At 38.7% G+C, this 20,887-nt stretch overlaps 1 protein-coding gene across 1 annotated transcript; it reads right to left on the reverse strand.

The window, feature by feature from the left end:
• Positions 1-1,546: 1,546 nt before the first annotated feature.
• LOC118820998 (myosin-6-like) lies at positions 1,547-13,158 on the reverse strand. The gene is made up of 38 exons (XM_036589388.1): positions 13,061-13,158; positions 12,573-12,820; positions 12,340-12,483; positions 12,094-12,250; positions 11,970-11,997; positions 11,774-11,879; positions 11,584-11,676; positions 11,439-11,502; positions 11,253-11,351; positions 10,585-10,688; positions 10,362-10,500; positions 10,137-10,255; positions 9,898-10,047; positions 9,627-9,797; positions 8,201-8,510; positions 8,006-8,088; positions 7,708-7,913; positions 7,461-7,584; positions 7,229-7,365; positions 6,886-7,141; positions 6,555-6,797; positions 6,295-6,471; positions 6,055-6,200; positions 5,877-5,967; positions 5,399-5,788; positions 5,176-5,302; positions 4,970-5,088; positions 4,680-4,876; positions 4,393-4,576; positions 4,128-4,293; positions 3,907-4,031; positions 3,510-3,818; positions 3,100-3,303; positions 2,711-3,007; positions 2,527-2,631; positions 2,084-2,179; positions 1,849-1,983; positions 1,547-1,657 (listed from the first exon to the last, which is right to left on the reverse strand). The coding sequence occupies exons 2-38, from the start codon at positions 12,771-12,773 to the stop codon at positions 1,637-1,639; spliced, it is 5,823 nt and encodes a 1,940-aa protein (XP_036445281.1). The 5' UTR covers positions 12,774-12,820; positions 13,061-13,158; the 3' UTR covers positions 1,547-1,636.
• Positions 13,159-20,887: the final 7,729 nt, after the last annotated feature.

Here is a 20,887-nt window from a genome sequence, read left to right on the forward strand (position 1 = left end):
AATGAAATCTTTACCAAGAAGTAAATATATTGGTAAAGAGGAACCACTGGTTAGATTTTACCTATAGAGAACCTTCTAAATGCTTCTAGACCAGTTGCTCCAGGAGGACCAGTGCCTGCAAGTTTCCTGGCTCTAATACACACACAGTTCAACTCGTTAGTTAGTTCATTAGTTACATCAGGTGTGTTGGGAGCAGGGAAACTCTAAAATAAGTAGGGCAGTGATACTCCAGGAGAAGAAATGAGAGCCACTATCTTATAAATCATAACCTTAAGATGGTCAATAGAGATGTGCTGAGAAGGTACTTGATGTAAGTCCAGGTCAAGATAACTATCTTAGCCCTGGCTCTACTTGAGGATACTGTTAGGCTATTATCACCATGGTCTTATGGTTTGAACTGACCCATCATCCATCACCAAAGACCCTTTGTGGAAGGTCAGGTCTGCCTTGACCTCATGTTCCGCAATTGTCTTGCTCTCGCACACGAAACACCTTACTTAGTCTTAGCACTTATGCAATCTATTCTAAGCTCCATGATTCTTTGCGGTGTCTCATTCTCAGCTGTCTGAATGACCCGGATACGTCATCATGCTGTAGCAGGGGTCGAAGAAATAGTGGTACCTTACGGCTTGGTCAGCTTGTGTTGAAAGCTGTAACCTAAGCCTCCTTTTGTCAAACACTGCACTATTATTAGGACGTTCTTGCGTCTGTCGTGAACAAAAGGTTAGAGAGGACTCATTTCACCACCTTATCAGTATTTCTAAAAAATAATCGAATTAATTCACATAGAAAACATGGTAATACCTGAAACACTGTGTTTCCAGTGAAACAGCAGTCAGGCATCAGGTCAACTTTTTGTGATAATTAAGCAGATGTAGTTTTGGTACAGCTGACCGTACTTTATTTGGATAGTGCTCTCTATGAGGTTTGAAGCTCAGATAAATAAGAAGGAAAATATAATAAAAATGAAAACATTGGGCAGGTATAGAGTTGGGATAGAGATGACTATACTCTGAACTATATTTTTGTATATATTTGGTAGCATAATTATGATGGGATAATTCTACAAGAGTTGTAACTGTGTGAATCGTGGACTCTTCCCTCAGTGAGATGTGAGGTGAAGGGACATCAGATATACATTAATACTGATGTTTCAGTTATTTTGTTCTTGTTTTATATGTAATTACTTTGAAGTCACTTTGAAATCACTTGCTGAAATGCTTTATAGTAATTAAAAGCTGTGGTGTAATAATGCAAGTCATGCCTTTATGACTGTTGATAATTATTATTTATCCGCTTTTCTTTAAGTCTGTCCTCTAATTCCTTTTTGTGAGGGCATTCGAAGGCTGATCTGCCGTACGTTATGACCTTTTCGAACATCCTACCATACAAAACGATTTGTCTTCCTCTGTATTGGCTACTACACAGTATGCAAGTGCATATTTGTTTAAAAACTAATAATATTTCTTAAATACTGTATGTTAGTGTACTGTATGCTTTCTATCTATGGAAAAAATAGTGAAAAACAAAATCAGTGTGTGAATAAATCAAGCTTTATTTATGAGTTATATGAAGTTTGTGGACAATTATAAAGCACTACACTGAAGAGCTTTTCAGAAAGGTCCTACTGAGAGCTTCATTCTTCATCATGCCCTTTCTGTGGTAGAGAAGTTAGATAAAGGGAAAAAGCAATGGTGATTAGGCAAATTGAGCACACTATACACTATAATGTATAATAGTTATTATAGTCACATGCACACCAAGTATTACATTTATTGTGTGGATATTTTACATAAACCTCAGGCTTTCTATAGTTCTTATCTAACTCAAACCAGTGTTTTGGGTTACCTTGGAGCCTGGGTCACGGCTTTTGGCTCTCAGCTTGTTGACCTGAGACTCTGCAATATCAGCCCTCTCTTCTGCTTCTTCCAGCTCGTGCTGTAGTTTGCGGAACTTTCCAAGGTTGCTGTTCGCCTGTTCCTCCTAAAAAGCACATCAATAATACATTACCATTCAGGACAATCTGAGTGGTTTTGAAAAGGACTAAACTGACTGAACTGATTAAGTACTTATGTTTACTTACAGCTTCCTCTGCAGCTCTCTTGTAGGACTTAACCTTTAGCTGCAGTTTGTCCACCAGGTCCTGCAGGCGGGCTAGATTCTTACGATCCTCCTCAGTCTGTGCAAAAATAAAGAAATGATGCATAAAACTAGAGACACTGTTTGTTGCCTCACATTTACACCAATGTAAACACTGTTAAGAGGATGTTAATAGCGTATGTTACTCTGTTAATCTATATTATTGTGATATACAAAGCATGTAGCATAGTTAATGAAATAATGGATCCCAAACTGCATTCTCTAACATTGCTAATGTAATATACCAGCGTGTGTTGCATTTATGGGAATTGCATTTAATGCAGTGACTTAAACTCTGCCAATGGCCAATCAGTTCTTTCACAGAAAGCATGAAATAAATATTTTCCAGAATTTGCAACAATGTATTTGTTTTGCAAAACTACGTACCTGGTAGGTCAGTTCCTTGATACGTCTCTCATACTTGCGGACACCTTTAACGGATTCAGTACTCTTCCTTTGTTCCATCTCCACCTCATTCTCCAGCTCCCTCACCTATGAAAAAGAAAATACTAGTGTTCAGTCTCAAAAGAAGAAATGTGAATGTTAACGGCACACATTTTTTGTTACTAACCCTGGATTCCAGCTTCTGGACTTGCTTCTTCCCACCCTTCATAGCAATTTGCTCAGCTTCATCCAGGCGGTGCTGCAGGTCCTTGATGGTCTGCTCCATGTTCTTCTTCATACGCTCCAGATGCGCACTGGTGTCCTGCTCCTTCTTCAGCTCCTCTGCCATCATGGCAGCATCAGTGATGGCTTTTTTGGCCTTTTCCTCAGCATTCCTGCACTCTTGGACAGCCTCTTCTACCTCAGTCTGAAGCTGGGTAGTGTCACCTTCCAGTTTCTTCTTCTGGTTCAGCAGACTAGTATTCTATATACAAAGATTTCACAGTTCTATTAGTACAAAGTCATCTATCAAAAGGTGATAAACTGAGGAGCAAAGGGCAGTTTTGTATATCTTACCTGAGAGTGCAGCAGCTGAACCCTCTCACTGACATCCAGCAGTTCCTGCTCTGCCAGTTTCCGGCCTCTCTCAGTCTGCTCAACAAGGGATCTCAGCTCATCCAGTTCAGCCTGCAGCAGATTGTTGCGTCTCTCCACAATAGCGATGTTCTCTTTGAGATCATCATTACCACGGAGAGCATCATCCAGCTGCAGTTGAGCATCCTGTAAAGTGCACGTTTAACAAAAATCTGTTTGAAGATTGAGCCCCAATTATGCTATTATGCTTAATTTGAATTACCAGCTGTAGTTAAGCATCCTATGTTAACATGTTAGCATTTACAATGGATCAATTGTGGAATTTCACACTTTATAATCTCACACAACTCAGGTGACAAACTAAGATGGCAACATATTACTTGAGGACATACCTTCAGATGCCCATGGAGACCCTTGAGTTGCTTCTGTGCCTCTGCTGCCTGCCTGTTAGCCTGGCTGAGCTGGATCTCCATCTCATTAAGGTCTCCCTCCATCTTCTTCTTTATCCTGAGGGCTTCATTCCTGCTGCGAGTCTCAGACTCCAGAGAGCTCTGCAGAGTGTCCACCACTCTCTGTTGGTTCCTCTTAGTTTGCTCCATCTCCTCATCTTTCTCGCCCAGCTTCCGCTCAATATCAGCCTTCACTTGGTTGAACTCCAGCTGAGCCCTTAGGATCTTGCCCTCCTCATGCTCAAGGGAGCCCTTCATAGTGAATGAAAAATAGTGTTATTATTTTTATGTAAAATCTCTGTTAACGACCAGTGTCAGCAAATATATGATTACGTCTTACTTCAGCCTCCTCCAGGGCTGCCTGAATTTCAGCTTTTTCTTGTTCCAGCTGCTTTCTAATTTTCTCAAGCTCATGGATGCTCTTTCCACTCTCACCAAGTTGTTCAGTGACGTCAGCAATTTCCTCTGTTGAATAAGAAAATGCTCTATTGGGTAAACAATTGACTGCTCATTTACATTTTAAACTTTACTCTGTTCCTTACATGAACATAACCTACTGACCTTGGAGGTTCTTATTCTCCCTTTTCATGGTCTCCAGATGATCAAGGGCCTCCTCATAGGAGTTCTTCAGCTTGAAGAGTTCAGTGCTTAAAGACCTGGCCTCCTTCTGGGAGCTCTCCAGTTCACTCTGGGACTCTTCATACTTCTGCTTCCACTCTGCCAGAACCTGTTGATATATGTGAAGGATGTTTAAATAGTCATAAATGTCTGCACTGAGTGGTTTATTCAAGGTTCAAAGAAAGAAGTATAAATTTGAGTTGCTAGCCTTGTCAAAGTTTCTTTGCTTCTTGTCCAGAGCTGCAGCAGCAGCATTGGATCTTTCTACATCGACCATGAGGTCTTCTATTTCATTCTGGAGTCTGTGCTTGGTCTTCTCCAGAGAGGAGCATTTGGCATTGACAGCTTCCACAGCTTCCTCTGCATCTTGCAGACGCTGAGCAAGTTTTTTCCTGTGTGACAGGACAGAAAGAGTTTAAGAACACAGGTTTCACCTTTATTTGAAAGTTATTTCTTTCCTTATGATGTTAAAATAAGCAGTTCCTTGTCACTTACTTTGCGTCCTCCAGCTCCTCTGTTCTCTGGATGGCATCAGTTTCATACTTGGTTCTCCACTGAGCCACTTCAGAGTTGGCCTTGGACAGACTGCGCTGCAGCTCAGCCTTGGCCTCCTGCTCCTCCTCAAACTGCTCCCTCAGCAGGTCAGAATCATGGCGAGCGGACTGCACTGCATGGGCCAGGGCATTCTTAGCCTAGTCACATATTTGGAGTGGAAATGTTAAATACCGTGCTACAATGTAAGAAAACAAACTTATGTCAATTATGCATCAGACTGTCTACTCTACCTTGACTTCTTCTTCCAGTTGCCTCTTCAGGTCCTCAATTTGCTGAGTGTAGGACTGCTTGCTTCTAGTGAGCTGGGAGACCAAAGAATCTTTCTCTTCTAGCTGTCTGGAAAGCTCACCTGAATTACATAATGAGAACATTACAGTTTAGTTCATTGTTTTCTTGCATTAGCTCACAAATCTAGCAAAAATATGAATGTACTTGCCATTCTCAGTTTGAAGCTTAGCTTTCTGCATAGTGAAATCGTTAATTGTGCGTTGGCCCTCTTCTGCCTTTACTCTAAATTCACTCATTTGATCCTCCAGAGTTCTGCACATTTTCTCCAAGTTGGTCTAAAAGGCAATCAGGTACAATATTAACATGATTAATAACATCCACCTCTGCCACAGTGTTTCACACTAACAAATGGATTACATAACACTACCAACCTTTGCCTTCACAATCTGCTCCATGTTGGAGACCACATCATCAAGTTCCAGCTTAAGCTCAGTCTTTTCCTTCTCCAGCTTCTGCTTCACTCTCTGAAGGTTGTCAATCTGTTCTCCTAGATCAGCCACACTGTCAGCATTTTTCTTCCTCAGTGTAGCAGCAGTGGCCTCATGCTGCAGAGTGGCCTCTTCAAGGTCTCTGCGCAGTTTCTGGAACTCAGCCTCTCTCTTCTTGTTCATTTCAATCTGGGCAGCAGTGGCTCCACCAGCCTCCTCCAGCCTCTCGCTAATTTCCTCCAGTTCTCTGGCCAAGTCTGCCCTCTGCTTCTCAACCTTAGCCCGGGCGGCTCTTTCAGCCTCCAGCTCTTCTTCCAACTCCTCAATGCGGGCCTAGATATGCAGAGAATTAAAAATGTAAGCATTGGTTGAACAAAAGCAAAAGCAAAAGCTTTCATTTAAATAACATCTTTACAGTTACCTGCAGTTCCTTCAGTTTCTTCTGGAGCTGGGCGCATACTGCTTGTTCATCCTCAATTTTGCTGTTGAGCTGACTAATTTCAAAGTCTTTCCTACATAGAGAAAAAAAAATATTGAAATCTGTTCTTTCTTATTAAACGGCATGTACAAGATTTTTGAACATGAAGTTATGATCTTACTTCTTCAGCTTCTCCTCCATTTGCTGTTTGTCATTCTCTAGGTCCATAATGTTTTCCTGGGTCAACTTTAAGTCACCCTCCAGCTTTCTCTTAGCTCTCTCAAGATCCATACGTATCTTCTTTTCTTGTTCTAGGGATCCTTCAAGCTGGTCAAATAAGGTGAAAGTAGCATGTTGTTAAGACACCTTTATCAGTCTTCATAGGGCTTTTGTACAATGAATAGGATAAATTTGAACATACATCATCAACTTGCTGCTCAAGCTTAGCTTTGGCTTTTGTCAGTGAGTTGACTTTGTCCTCCTCACTCTGGAGGTCATCCAGTGTTTGCTGATGGGCCTCCTGCAGAGCTTTCTTCTCCTTAGTCAGCTTAGCAATGATTTCATCCAGAGCTGCCATTTCCTCGGTCAGGTTTTTAACCTTAGGAATGACACCAAAACATTAGTGGGCTAGTCGAATGCCATATTCTTGATAAACAACATGTTCAAGGTAATAATTCATACCTTATTCTCAGTGGCATGCTTTTCTTTCTCCACTTTGGCCAGAGTAAGCTCCAGATCATCAATGTCCTTCTTGAGTTCAGAGCATTCATCCTCAAGCTTTCTCTTCTTAGCAGTTAGCTCAGCATTCATCTCTTCTTCATCCTCTAGTCTTTCAGTCAGCTCTTTGCATTTGGCTTCAAGTTGGATCTTACTCTTGATCAGACCCTCACACCTCTCCTCAGCATCTGAGAGATTATCTTGCTCCTAGTTGGATGAAATAAATAAATATCTTAGTGGGCAAGGTGAAGACTCATAGTATGAGGTATCATATGGTATGATACTGTAAACTTACAGATTGCACTTGGAGTTGCAGGTCGTTCTTCTCTTGGATAAGAGTCACCATCTTTTCTTCCAGTTCCTTCCTGCGAGATTCAGATTTAGCGTAGGCCTCCTTCAACTTTGTGAACTCTTCCTTCATGTTGGCCATTTCTTTCTCAGCCTCTGCTGACTTCAGCAAAGGCTTGATCTTGAAGTACAGCTTCATCCAGGGCCAATTCTTGACACCCATAAAAGCACGGACATTCCACTGGATTACCAGCAAGGAATCCCTGCGGAACAGAATTTTTACCTTTTACTTGTACATGTAAGGATATAAGTAAAATATAATTAGTTTTTGAAAGAGGGTGTAATCCCACCTCCTTTCTACAATCTTCTGGAATTCAATTCTTGAAAGAAGACCACGTGCCCTGGCCTGAATACCAGTGATAATAAGGGCAAGACGATCATCTCGCATCTCCTCAAGTAGACCAAGAAGACCTGCCTTGAAGAACACCTACATAGGGAGGAGGAAAAACATTATAGGAGATTACGTGTCTGAAAAGAGCAGTGGAAGCTGATGATGTGAAATTTAACCTGTTGGTGTCTTACCTTTGTGTGTCCCAACTTATACTGGTTGTGGTCAATGTCCAGAGAGCCAAGAAGTTTTTCTGCACCCTTTTTGTTGTCAATGAACTGTCCCTCAGGAATAGCAGCAGGATTCAGGATACGGTAACTGAAAATGAATAAATAACAACAATGTTAAATATATTGGTCTTCTAACTTTCTACTTATGCCTGTAGTAATATATAAAAGCTCATTTAAAAATAAAAAGATGAATTTTAATGACAAGTCTCACCGTTGTTTAAAGTCACCATACAGAATCCTGTTGGGGAAGCCCTTTCTGCAGATTCTGATGCCTTCCAGCACACCGTTACAGCGCAGCTGGTGCATGACAAGGGGATTTTCCATAACTCCAGGAGTCTTAGTCTCATTGGGGATGAGGCAACGCACAAAGTGTGGGTGAGTGGACCTCAAGTTGGCCATCAGCTTGTTCAAGTTCTCCTGTAGATGATATAAGAAGGACTGTTAAGTTTTACTGTATTTTCCTTCTACTTTTTTTCCCCTAAGTGGTAAACAGGAGGTCAAAGGCTCACCCTGTGGAGCGCAGACACGGTCTGGAATGAAGAACCCTTCTTTTTGCCACCACCTTTGCCGCCCTTTCCACCGGATTCCGTAGCTGTTTAAAATAAAGCACTTGTTTTATACTGAACACTTTCAGTTGTAGTAAAATTTGCACTGAGTTTCAATAATAAAAACATTGCATTATGTCATTCTGAATATGCTCTTACCTGAGTCAGCACCAGCATAGCCAGCAAACAGATAAGACAACAACTTCAGAGTTGACTTCTGGAAAAGGCCCACAACAGTTTCATTGAGGGGATCCTTGTTCTTCACCAGCCAGTTGTTGATGTTGTAGTCAACAGTGCCAGCATAGTGAACCAAGGCAAAGTGGGCCTCTGGTCTACCCTTCACAATCCTGGGCTTCTGGAAGTTGGGATTCTTGCCCAAGTGGTTGTCATAAAGCTTAGCTTTGAATGTGGCATCGCTGGCCTTGGGGAACATGCACTCCTCTTCAAGGATAGACATGATACCCATGGGCTGAAATTAAAGAAAAGTTTATAATTAGGAATTCTGATGTGTTCTTTTTATATTTTAAACTAAACCATATGAATGTAAGAAAATACATGTATCCTCTGGAATTATACAAATTACTGTATGAATGTCTCATAAAATGTGATATGATCTTAATCTAAATCATAATAAAAGTTAAAAACAGTCTTATTTAACAAACAATAAAAACAACATTTGACAGTTCCATGCTTATACTGAACAAATGGTTTAAGCAATCAAGGTCTACCAAGATCAGTGCAAAAGCATAATATAGAATGCTAAAACAAGTAACAAATGACCCCAGATTGACATCCAATGATGTGCAAGTATCTTTTCCATGTGATAATATCTGTGTTGATGAGTCCAATAAGAAAATCACTGAACAGAAGTGGTGGTGATGGAAAGTTATTGGTGAAAAAAACACTGCTGCTGGTCACAAGTCTGCTAAAGACCACCTGGACTTGCAGCTGTTTAAAACATGCAGCATTACTAGGAACAGTGTTCTATGGACAGATGAGACATGTTGCCATAATGCGATGTTTGGAGATCAAAAATACTGTGCTAACAACATCTTAACCTCATCTCAGCTCTGAAGTATGGTGGAGGGAGTATAATGGTTACTATGCTGCTTCAGGGCTTAGATGGTTTAAAATCACTGACAATGACCTTGAACACAAGATCAAATCAACACATCAGCTCAAACAGAAAAAATATGTATTTTAGAATAGGCAAGTCAGAGTCCTGCCCTCAATCACTTTAAAATTCTGTAGTGTGACCTGAAGCTGGCCATTTCAGCATGACATCCAAATAACAGAGGATTGATCAGCAGCTACATTAAGCATTTGATTGAGGCTAGTGTCAATAAGGAGGTTTCACTAGATTTTTCACTGGTCAACGCCTTAGATTATTTAAACTTCTTGTTTAATTTAAACTTGTATAGGTATGACAATGTGTGTTATTTGCTAAATAAGCTTTCTTTTCTTATGTATGAATAGGTATCAAATAAATCACATTTAAATGACCATTCTAACGCAAACCTCAGCCCTACAAATCCAGATGATTGAATTTGTTTCAAACTACAGTCTCACAACTGTATTTACTTACCTTTTCAATAAGCTCAATGCAAGCCTGCAAGTCCATGCCGAAGTCAATGAACTCCCAGTCAATGCCCTCCTTCTTGTACTCTTCTTGCTCCAGCACAAACATGTGGTGGTTGAAGAACTGCTGCAACTTCTCATTAGTGAAGTTGATGCACAGCTGCTCAAAGGTGTTGAACTGGAGGAGAAATGCAGCATCATTAACGTAGATGAAACACAATCCATCCTGGAACAAATACTATCAGAACGAAAGTAATAATAAAAGAAGGATTACACACATCAAAGATCTCAAAGCCAGCAATATCCAGCACACCAATGAAGTACTGGCGAGGCTGCTTGGTGTCCAAAGATTGGTTAATTCTCACAACCATCCAAAGGAACATCTTCTCATACACTGACTTAGCCAGAGCACCAATAGAATAATACACCTATAGAAGGAACACATACATATGTCAGAAATAGCAACGTCACAAGATACAAATTCTAGAAAAAAATAAAACATAGCCAGGATATTCACCTGCTGGACACTCTGCCCTTTGGTGACCCACTCGTTTCCTACTTTGACTCTTGGGTGACACAAACCCTTAATCAGATCAGCAGAGTTTAGGCCCATCAGGTATGCGACTTTGTCAGCATCTGTTCAAGTTATAAAAAGATTGTGCAACATTTTAAAATGCGTCCTTGTGAAAGTGGAGATCTTTAATGTCTTTTATGTTGGGTTTAGCCTCCAATCAACACTGACCCTCAGTGCCGTCAGCCTCTGCCTGCTCCTCTCTCTGTTTCTGCTTAAACTTCATGTTGCCAAAGTGCATGATGGCACCAGTCAGCTTGTAGATGCCGTTCTTCTCCTCTTGAGTAAAGCCCAGCACATCAAAAGCTTCCTGTTGACCAAATAAATTTTATTAACTACAGTAGTGTGAGGACAACAAATTGCATGAGAATTTTCAGTAAAGTTTCACACTCACATCAGTAGCAATGAGCTCATCAGCATCATTAATAGACGCCACTTGTGTCTCTCCTTGGGAGATGTAGGCGTAGTCATAAGGGTTGTTGGTGATGAGCAACATTTCTGCAAGACAAAAAAATCAATTCATTTTTATGCGTAAGAGTTCTTAAGGCCCACTGTTATAGACCCACTCAAGTGTGCCCATCAAGTGTGGACATAGGTGTGTTATAGAGGGGAATATGTAGAAATATTTGGCAAAAATTTACTGGGCAATGTTCATAAAGCTATATGACACCTGCAAAAGCCATTCATAAATCTACATAAACATAAAAAAAAACGTATTCCTATTGGTGTCATGTGTCATAAAGGTTGCATTTGCCAGTTCTGATGTCAAAAGGTGACATAACGCCTATCTTTTTTTCTGACATTTGGTTGTTTCATGACTCTTTGTTGTGTGAACTGACATAGCATATAATGACAACAGACTTTATAGCTCACTGTATGTTACAGTGACATAACACTAATGATTTGAAATTATGCAGCATAATTACAATATTCTGTCACTGTAACATACACAAGCTACAATGCCAGTTGTTAACTCAGTGACAGAGCTGAGTCTGTGGCTCAAAAGTGTCACTTGTAAAATAAATAAATATTGTAACATTGTAGTGAGAACACTGCACCTACCCAGCAGCTCAGGTTTCCTCTGAGACAGGATCTGGTAGAAGATGTGATAGTCTCTCTCAGCTTTGAGCTGATAAGTGACACGAGACTTCTCCAGAAGATCTAGATGGAAATTATTAGGTCAGAAATAGTGTCTTAAATATTAATTCAGTCGTTTGGAAAACAAATATGAGGGAAAATTGTACTCACAGGTCTCAATGTCAGCAGAAGCCAACTTTCCACTGACACCGAAGTGGATACGAATGAATTTACCCTGTAGAGATAAAGTGCATGAAAATATTGGACTTGCTGTGAATCCTAACCAGATAAATATGAAAATAATAACACAACTTACGAATCGTGAGGAGTTGTCATTTCTGATGGTCTTGGCATTACCAAAGGCCTCCAGGGCAGGGTTACACTGGATGATTTGATCCTCCAAGGTACCCTATAGTAAAAAATCAACATGTGCTTTAAAAAGCTTATATTCCAGTATTTCTAAAACATGTGTGAACAAACTCTTATAAGTAAAACTGCTAGCAAACCTTTTTCTCCATGGCTGAATCTTTCTTGCCAGATGTTGCTGCAATACTGGCAAAGTACTGGATTACTCTTTTGGTGTTCACAGTCTTTCCAGCACCAGATTCTCCGCTAGAGATGAGAATTGAACATAGGCTTGTCAGAAAAATACAGTGCACATTAATATAAATTATTTGTTAATGTGTCATGTTCTATACTTACGTGATAAGGACAGACTGGTTCTCTCTGTCTGTATGGTCAGAACATAAAAAGACATTTTGAACATGTTTAGATGTGCACAATTATACATAAATGGTAATGCTGTATCACAGTGCAGTACGATTACCTGACAGCATGTACTGGTAGGCATTATCAGAGATGGAGAAGATGTGAGGAGGAGCTTCAGTTCTCTTCTTTCCTCTGTAAGCCACGACGACTTCTTGGTTGTACACTGGCAACCACTTGTAGGGGTTGACAGTTACACAGAAAAGCCCAGAGTAGGTCTACAAACAGAGAGAAATGAAGGAAAGGTTAACGTGAAATCTCTACTTTTATTCTTGTGTTGGACAGCTGTGAGATGCTCTTAACTCACGTAGATCATCCAGGCTGCGTAACGCTCTTTGAGGTTAAACAGCACAGCAGGCTCGTGCAGGAAGGTGAACATCGCCATGTCCTCAATTTTATCGAACTTTGGCGGGTTCTGGGGATGAACATCAGCCTCCTTGACAGTCACAGTCTGTGAAAAAAAAAGAAAAACAGTCTTAGCTCACAGAACATAGAAAGTGATGCTTAAGTTGTTAGATTCAGCTGGGCCAACATATCTACCTTCCCAAACTCAGTGTCAACGGTGACTTTGTCTCCGTCTCTGCTGGTGATGGAGGCTTTGACGTACTCAACTTCAGGATCCGGCACAAAGCATTCCTTCTTCATGTCAAAGGGGCGAGTCTGGGCCTCCAGACGCTCCTGATCTGACTTACGCAGAAAAGGAGCTGCAGCTCCAAACTCTGCCATGACTGCGTCTCCCATCCTGAAGTTTAGCAACTGTTCCTACCGGCTGCAGAGTTGATGGTATGCTGAGAATGAAACAAAGAAATTATCAATTTTGAGCATGACTAATGGCTACATTCGTTACATATATATATATACAGCATCATCTACAACATGATTACAATGAACTAACTGAAGGGCAAATCAATCTACTACAGAAATGTTTTCTGTCACTGGGGATGACTGAAGTCTTTAGGCCTTCTCCACAATACTACACAGGAACCACAAAAACCCTGTACTGCTGACAGGTTGCCTTTTGCTCTTACCCTAAGGCTGTCCTGTGGTCTGTGTCTGTGGAGACTTGCTGCTCCCTTTTTAAAGGGATTTGATCATCCCAATATGGTCATTTGCATGGATGACCATGACTGGTCCAGTTAATTTGAGGACAAAACCTCCAAGTAATGGGAGGAGGCTTGCTTCAGCACTACCCTTATTAGGAGCTTCTTTTACGACGTCACAGGTCAACAAGAACAACACTGGATGTCACAATGTCTATTTTGGAGTGCCTCTTGCCATCTAAGACTGCAACACTTCCAATAATGTTATATTTAAATGTTATGTTTAATTCAGTTGTTTAATAAGCAATAGTTTTTAAGCATGACAATAAACCAATTATTTTATTTTGCTCTTCAGGACAACTGAGATGCTCTTCTTTAGCTCTCTAAGGCAATTCCCAATTGCATATTGCCCACTGTATTAATGATATGATAGTATTTATGTTACCTTGTCAATAATTAGTAACTAAAAAGGCCTCACTTGTTTTAATTTATAGGATGTTTCTGACATACATATTCATTGTTGTTCAATATTAGTATCTCTACGCTGGCTAAATTGCCGTATTCATGAAAACTGACATTCTAATTCTTTGGCAAAACATGCTGTGATGGATGGAATAGAAAAAAAAAAACTGCCTTTTTTTTCTGCCTTTGTGCTGGGGTAGAGTCAGCTGAGGCCTGTGCCCCGCTTGTTACCAAGTGTGCCAGAGATGCTTAACCTCTTGTTGACATGCCATTGTTTCATTCTCCGTCCTAGAGGACAAAGATGACCTTGTTTAATTTTTAGACGTTCTTCCATTTACTACAGAGAGCCTTTGAGGCGGTGTTCTTCATGAGTCCTTGTGGCAGCTGCAGTCTGTTTACAAAGGTCTTAGTGCCCAAAAAGCACTATTTGGTGCTGCTTAGAGAAAATCCTTCTCTAAAAGTTTGTTGTAATATTTATCTCTTGTAAAGATATGGTTTAGGCATGAATTAGGCTATCTGATGAAATGCTTATTTACAATACAAGCTCAGCCCCACTCCATGTAAATGAGAGCTGGTTACTATTTAGCAGAGGATCACATTAGACTGAAAGTCAAAGATTACCAGTGGTACCAAACTAATGAATGACCTCAGTTTAGTTACCTTTACTAGTAATATTGCAATGTTGTGTATTATTGTAAACTCACATTGTGGTTTTAACATCAATATATACCTTGATTTGGAACTGTTGTTTTCTTGCATTCTAGTACATTTCAAAATTTAAATAAACAGCAATAGGTTGATGAAATCTCAGTTCTAAAGAAACTAACTAACCTGTATTTATCTATACATATTGTATGTATCTTTATTTTTGTTTTACTATTTGTAATTTAACTGTATTAAAATTTCATGAGGAACCGACCAATAGAAATGGTCCATATTTATCAGAGAAAAAAATCATGTAACTATCATTACAAGTTATACATTTTTTTCCTTGTCCTGTAAAGCTACCATGCTGCAGATAAAAGGTTTCGTTCCGACAGCGACAATATATGTTGATATGATCTTGAGTACATGCTGTCATAAAAACAAAGGGGAACATACCAAATACTGAAAAAAAATCTGAATTCATACAAGTATTTCAAATATTATATGTTTCATTCAAATAATACAATCTACCGTGACACATTTCATTACCTCTGTTTTTGAGTTCAACTTTATTTTTGAACAGGATAAACAAAAAACATACAAGTGTGTGCAAAAAGCAAACTTGAAATGAAGGCAACAAACAAGACTTTGGTACAACCTAATGTCAATGATTTAGTGTACAAACTGTGTAAAACAGTTTCCTTGAAATAATAATATTTTTTGAAATATGTGATGCATTAACACTAACAGGAGCTTCATCAAATTGAAGTGATTATGTTATCTCCGGTGAGAGTTCTCCTGTTTTTTGTGCAATCTGTTGTGAGAGATTATGACTTTTTAACATTATGAACATAGTAAAGTATGCTGGGATTTCTGCAGTAGGCTTTAATGTAGAATTCTCTGCTTTGTCAAGGAGGCCAGTTCACACTTGCAAACACATTTCAGAATATTCACACTTACATTGCAGCTACTGTTGAACATGATATATAAGAGCGTAACCTCATTTATCAGACTGCTAATGCAGTGGAAAACTGGTGTGGAAGAAGAAAAATAGTTTCTGAGGTGCTGAGAAAAAGCTACTGATCGTTTGATAAAGCCAGACATGCTCTTCAGAGTCAGAGGTTAAGAAAGCTGCCAAGATGTCAAGTTGAGCACGCTGTGAAGGCGACTACCAGGTGCTAAAACAATTATTTTAAGGGTCACATGGTTCTGTGACTTCTTGAAGACTATGCTAAGGACTAACACCCTCACACCATGCCCCCAGCCTACAGCTTCCTCAATTAGCTGCTATAGGTGGAACATTCTGTCCTGAGGTCCATAGTAACACTTAAAGACACAATTCTCAGCTGTGCAAGTCCCTCAACTTCTCAACACCCCCCAGTGTGTAAGGCCACCAACGTAACCCTTTGACTGAACAATGGGTAGGCTGCTACTGGAGATACAGTAGGACCTACATGCTTTAAACACCTTTGATTTGCGTGGACACATGGGTTCAGAAATCCTTTGCATTCCTTAGCTGACTGAATCATGTCTTTGCCCCCTGTGTGTTCTCCCGCTCTGTCTACAAGGTTACTTGTCAATCTGCCTTTCTGCAGGGGAAATAGACAATGCCATTTATTTCTACTGTGACTCTTATGTAGTATATTTCATCTGTATCCATGCCATGCATGATCCACGCAACACAGACTTTTTCTCATGAAACTGACAATGGCATTTATCTTGTGATGTGATGTTATGTGGTATATTTCATATATTAGCTTTAATGGGCCTTTGCCATGTTTCTTTGCATTTGCATCTGCATGCTTTCTGCCGTGTAAGCTTTTTCTCAAGCACTTAAAAACCAATAACATCGCAGGAAAGTCACTGCATTTTTAAAAAATCTTCTCACCCTTCTTATGCACACAGTCAGTTCCAGTAGTAAATCTGCTTTTTGTCTGTATATATCTACAGTGTGAGCTACAAAATGAGTCAGATGAATTAGCACAACACAATCCACTGTAAACCTTTTATTGTGGTTATTGTCAATTATAGTCTGACTGCTAAATGTAATTTGAAGCTAAATTTATAAGAAATGCTCGGTAGGTGATTGCTCAGTGATGGCTCTAAGTTTACCATCTGTGTTTATTTATCAGTGTGTGCTGAGAGTAGAGATGCCCCCAGGTGGTTGACTATTGAAACTTGCAAATTCACAGCTTCCAATGAACTAATGTAATGCCCAAACATGCATAATAATTAGTAACTACTTACAGAATTGGAGGAAAGGCCTTAAGCGGAAACTTGGCTAATCTTTCAAACTGCAAAATATGTTCAAATCAGTGCTGTGAAAAAATCATCTTGCTGACTTACTGACATCACAAATAGCCTTGCAAGCAGCTGGATTGCGAACTGGCTTTATTCTTTTCAGCTGTAGACAAACAACTCATGGAAGGTCTCAGAAGTCAAGTGACAATATTTTTTTTAATGTTTGTCTGAAAGATCGAAAAAGGAATGAACACCTAAAAAGTGCTGTGAATGCTGGCCTGTCGAAAAATAAGACTGCTGAAATAAAAAACAATGATACATATAAACATATTTTCCAGTTTTATTCTTATATCACCAGTCTCATCACCATGTCCACCAGTCACCAATTTGGCAAGGCGAGCACCTATTCCTTTCAAGGGTTTTCACAATATCCCAAATTGTCTTCGATACTGATACCAAATGTAGTATCTACACTATGCTCTATACCAACATGATACCATGACAAAGAATATTCAAATTGCTACAGCTAAAAGAGGAATTCTACAGATGTTTCAAAATTTCTGCAAAAAATGTAATTTTATTCAGAGTGGCTGATGTGAAATGGTGCATTTCTTTACAGAAATCGCAATGTCTTCAACACAAATTTAGCCATTTTATTTGCTATCCAATCCACTAGTGAATCTGCATGTGTCTTCTGAGTTTTTTATGCAGTGTTGAAAATGGTAAAAGAATTTTTAAATCTGAAAAGAAGAAATTTTTTTCAGGTACTATTTTGCCTTTCAACAACTTGCATATACAGTCATGTGCATAATTTTGAACCTAAGTGAAAATAAGTTAATACATCCTCTACAGAGAACATGCTTACACATGGCATTTTTCTGCTTTTTTAGTGCATGATTTCTATTTATTTTCTGAGTTTTAACATTTTTTTTCAGAAAAAAATTAAACCTAGAATATTTTTTTATTTTTACAACACATTAAATTCAGCAAAAAGAAAAAAAATTAACAAACAAACAAAAAAAGCAACAAAAAAAAGTAATTGTGCATTAAATTGTGTAGAAGTGTATTCTCTGCAGAGAATGTGTACTTCTTGTGTCCAAAATTTTGCATACAACTGTACCTCTTGTATTTTATAAATATATTTTAGGCCAAAGGCTTATTGCAAACCATCATAAAACACGGTTTTCTGCATCTGGCAATGTGTTTGTAACCTTTTTTGTGACTTACTTTGTACTGTAAAAAATGATTTGTCAGTTGAACCTTAAAAATGATTTCCTGTGGTGGTGATGTAACTTGTTTTACTCAATTTAAATAAAGAGTTTGAATGAAGCAACAATTATTCAATGTATTCATTTGAGTTGAATAAAACTATTTAATTTGCTTGTTATTACATCAAGGGCATTTTTTACAGTGGATGTAGCTTTTACAGATTTTAAACGTTTTAGATTTCTGTTTCTTGTCTCCACCACTATGAGCAATTCTGACTCAGTACGTTTCTCTTATATGCTGTTCAATTTCTTTTACAAAACATAACATTAGATAAATCAAATATGACTAATATATAAATATAACTAAAAATATAACTAAATAATTCAGCTTCATTCATCATGTTCTGGATGGAACAAGGACATAAACATTCTGTTTAAAAACACTACTTAAATACAAAATGAGCAATACCTCACATACTTTGTTTCTTCGCATCGTAAAACTCTTAACTTGTATGTTTTAGGTATGCCAGTGTGTTTATGCCTATGCAACTCAAATATAAGGCAAAATTTGATTTACCCATAGGGATAATACTATTTAAATAAACAATTGTAGCATCAAATGTTACAATATTGGATTGTTCACCATGTTATAGTAATAAAATAACATCAAACTTTCCGAGACGTTGTGCAGCATTGTTCCAACGCACTCCATATGAAGGCTGCCATGGCATCATGCAATATTGCCAGCCATGGAGCACTATCAAGTGCCTCAACATGCGTGAAAAAGAACGCTAAGCATTTCACTTTGCCATTTGATGAGACAAATGTTTACTGTGGTATGGACCATAGCAACTGAGTACCATGAGAGACTGCTGTCTTTAACTTGCCATATGAGCACATTCATGTGACCTGATTGAGTCCTCAGGGGCCTAAAGGCAAATCTGAATCCCAGCTGTATGGCGCACATTGTAGACAGAGTTTACAGCATAGTGAACATTCTCCTGGTAATGATCCCCTCAGTGTTCTGCAAGGGTGTAGATGAACCAAGGATGAAAACTGCATGTTGTTCTAAGAGTCAACACATATTAATACATACATTCTTATTTCCTTATATCTCACTAGATCATCATTAGACTTAGTTTGTTGGGTGCAAAAGCATTATCACTATGATGAACAAGAATGTATGTTCTTTGTAAACATGAGTATCATGAAACTTTAGACCTCCTTCTGGACCTCTTTAGACCTTTACACAGGATTCACCTCCGTCCAAATCTAATGCTCCTCATTCCTCAAAAAGCCTTTATAATAGCTCAGCAAATACAGCTCTGACTCCCTCCTGTAATCTAGTCTCTGATCTAAATGCTAGATTACGGGAAACCCATTCTCGCTCCAGTCAAATGGAAGAAAAACTCGCATGCTCATAAAAATGGATGAATGCAGAAATATGCCAGCTTAAGAGAAATTGTCATAAATCAGAGTGCTTATGGAGGAAAACTAAACTGCAGGTACATTATGATTTTCTGAAAGAGTAGATCTCAATCTATAATAATGCTATGAAAATATCCAGACAGTCATACCTCTCTAAAGAAGATAGTAGACACAAAGATAATACCACAATCCTTTTTTCCACCATAGACCGAATAATTAACCACAGCTTTTCTGCTAGTGCGTCTCATGGTCATTTATCTTCTAAAATTTGCGAAAAGTTCACAGTTCATTTTCAAAATAAAATAGACCTGATAAGACAGGGGCATAGCTCAGCCAGCTGAAACAAGCTCCTGTAATGTTCCTGATAAGCCACCTACATCAGTAATGACATCTTTCTCTGTTATCAATTATCAGGAGTTCAACTGTTCAACTGTTGTAAACAAGCTAAGTTCATCCATATGTGATTTTGACCCTGTTCCTACTTCACTCCTCAAGATGGTTTTTGACTGTGTTCACACTGTAAATTGTTCTCTGCCAACAGGTGCTTTTCCAGACACTTTTAAAACTGCCTTGGTGAAGCCTCTGCAAAAAAAAGTAGCATGGATCCTTCCATACTAAATCATTTTAGACCAATTTTAAACCAACCTTTTTAAGTTTTAGAAAAAGTTGTTTTCAAACAATAAAATGCGTATCTAATATCAAACAAATTATATGAGAAGTTTCAGTCAGGTTTTTCGGTTTAACCACAGTACTGAGACAGCGTTGGTCCATGTTGTGAATGGCCTCAGGCTAAGTGCTGATGAACAAAATCCTTCTATTCTTGTTTTATTAGATCTTAGTGCAGCTTTTGATACTGTTGACCACAAGATTTTAATCCAACTTCTTGAATGCTGGGTCGGCCTCTCGGGCACGGTTTTAGAATGATTTAAATCATATTTAAGTAATAGGCAGTTCATGGTTTCAATTAGAAATCATTCATCAAAAAGATTTGGCATTTCTCATGGAGTCCCTTAAGGTTCAGTTTTAGGGCCTTTGCTTTTCTCTTTGTACATGCTACCTCTAGGCAATGCCATTAGGAAGCATAATATAATTTTTCATAGCTATGCTGATGACACCAAGTTATACATTTTCATTCCTTCTGATGATCAAGACTCTGTAGATAGACTGACCAGCTGTGTGTCAGATATTTCTCAGTGGATGCCACAAAATTTTCTACAATTAAATCACAAAAAAATGGAAATACTGATCATTGGTACAAAAACTCAGAGAAAAATGCTTTATAAGAAACTAACAAAAACAAAACAGAGATATCCTATCACGCCCATTTTAAAATAACTGCACCGGATACCTTTATCGTTCAGGCTAGATTTTAAAGTTCTGCTACTAGTTGTTAAGGCTCTAAAAGACCTAACACCCGCTTACATCACAGAGTGTTTGTCTGTTTACATTACAACATCTGATCTTAGATCTGCAGATAGTGGCCTTCTACAAATACCTTCTGTAAAATACAGAAAACATGGAGAGGCCTCATTCAGTTGTTATGCTTCTGAACTGTGGAATTCAATTCCACTTTTTTTAGACAGTCAAGCTCAGTACTCACTTTTAAGAAGGTTCTGAAAATGTGTCTCTTTAACTTAGCTTTTAATTAAAACCATGACTTGTGTTATTTATCTTTTAACTTGTACATCTGAAATTTACTTTGATCAATACATCACCTGATCAATATAAAAAAAGAATATGCTGCTTCACCTACAAATAAAAGACAATGCGCATGTCCTTAGCAGGTCCTTAGTATGTCCTTGGATTTTTTTTTTTAAATCATATAGACCTG

This window comes from Colossoma macropomum, unplaced genomic scaffold (genome assembly GCF_904425465.1).
Source record: "Colossoma macropomum unplaced genomic scaffold, Colossoma_macropomum, whole genome shotgun sequence".
NCBI lineage: Eukaryota > Metazoa > Chordata > Actinopteri > Characiformes > Serrasalmidae > Colossoma > Colossoma macropomum.

Bases quoted from the DNA above. Each gene is read 5' to 3' on its own strand.
- LOC118820998 (XM_036589388.1), bottom strand. From the start codon at position 12,773: ATGGGAGACGCAGTCATGGCAGAGTTTGGAGCTGCAGCTCCTTTTCTG. The intron at 9,798-9,897 runs GTGTGTAATCCT...TTTCTCCTCCAG, and splicing joins CTGGCTTTGAGATCTTTGAT to TTCAACACCTTTGAGCAGCT. The intron at 2,632-2,710 runs GTTAGTAACAAA...TCTTTTTCATAG, and splicing joins TCCAGAAGCTGGAATCCAGG to GTGAGGGAGCTGGAGAATGA.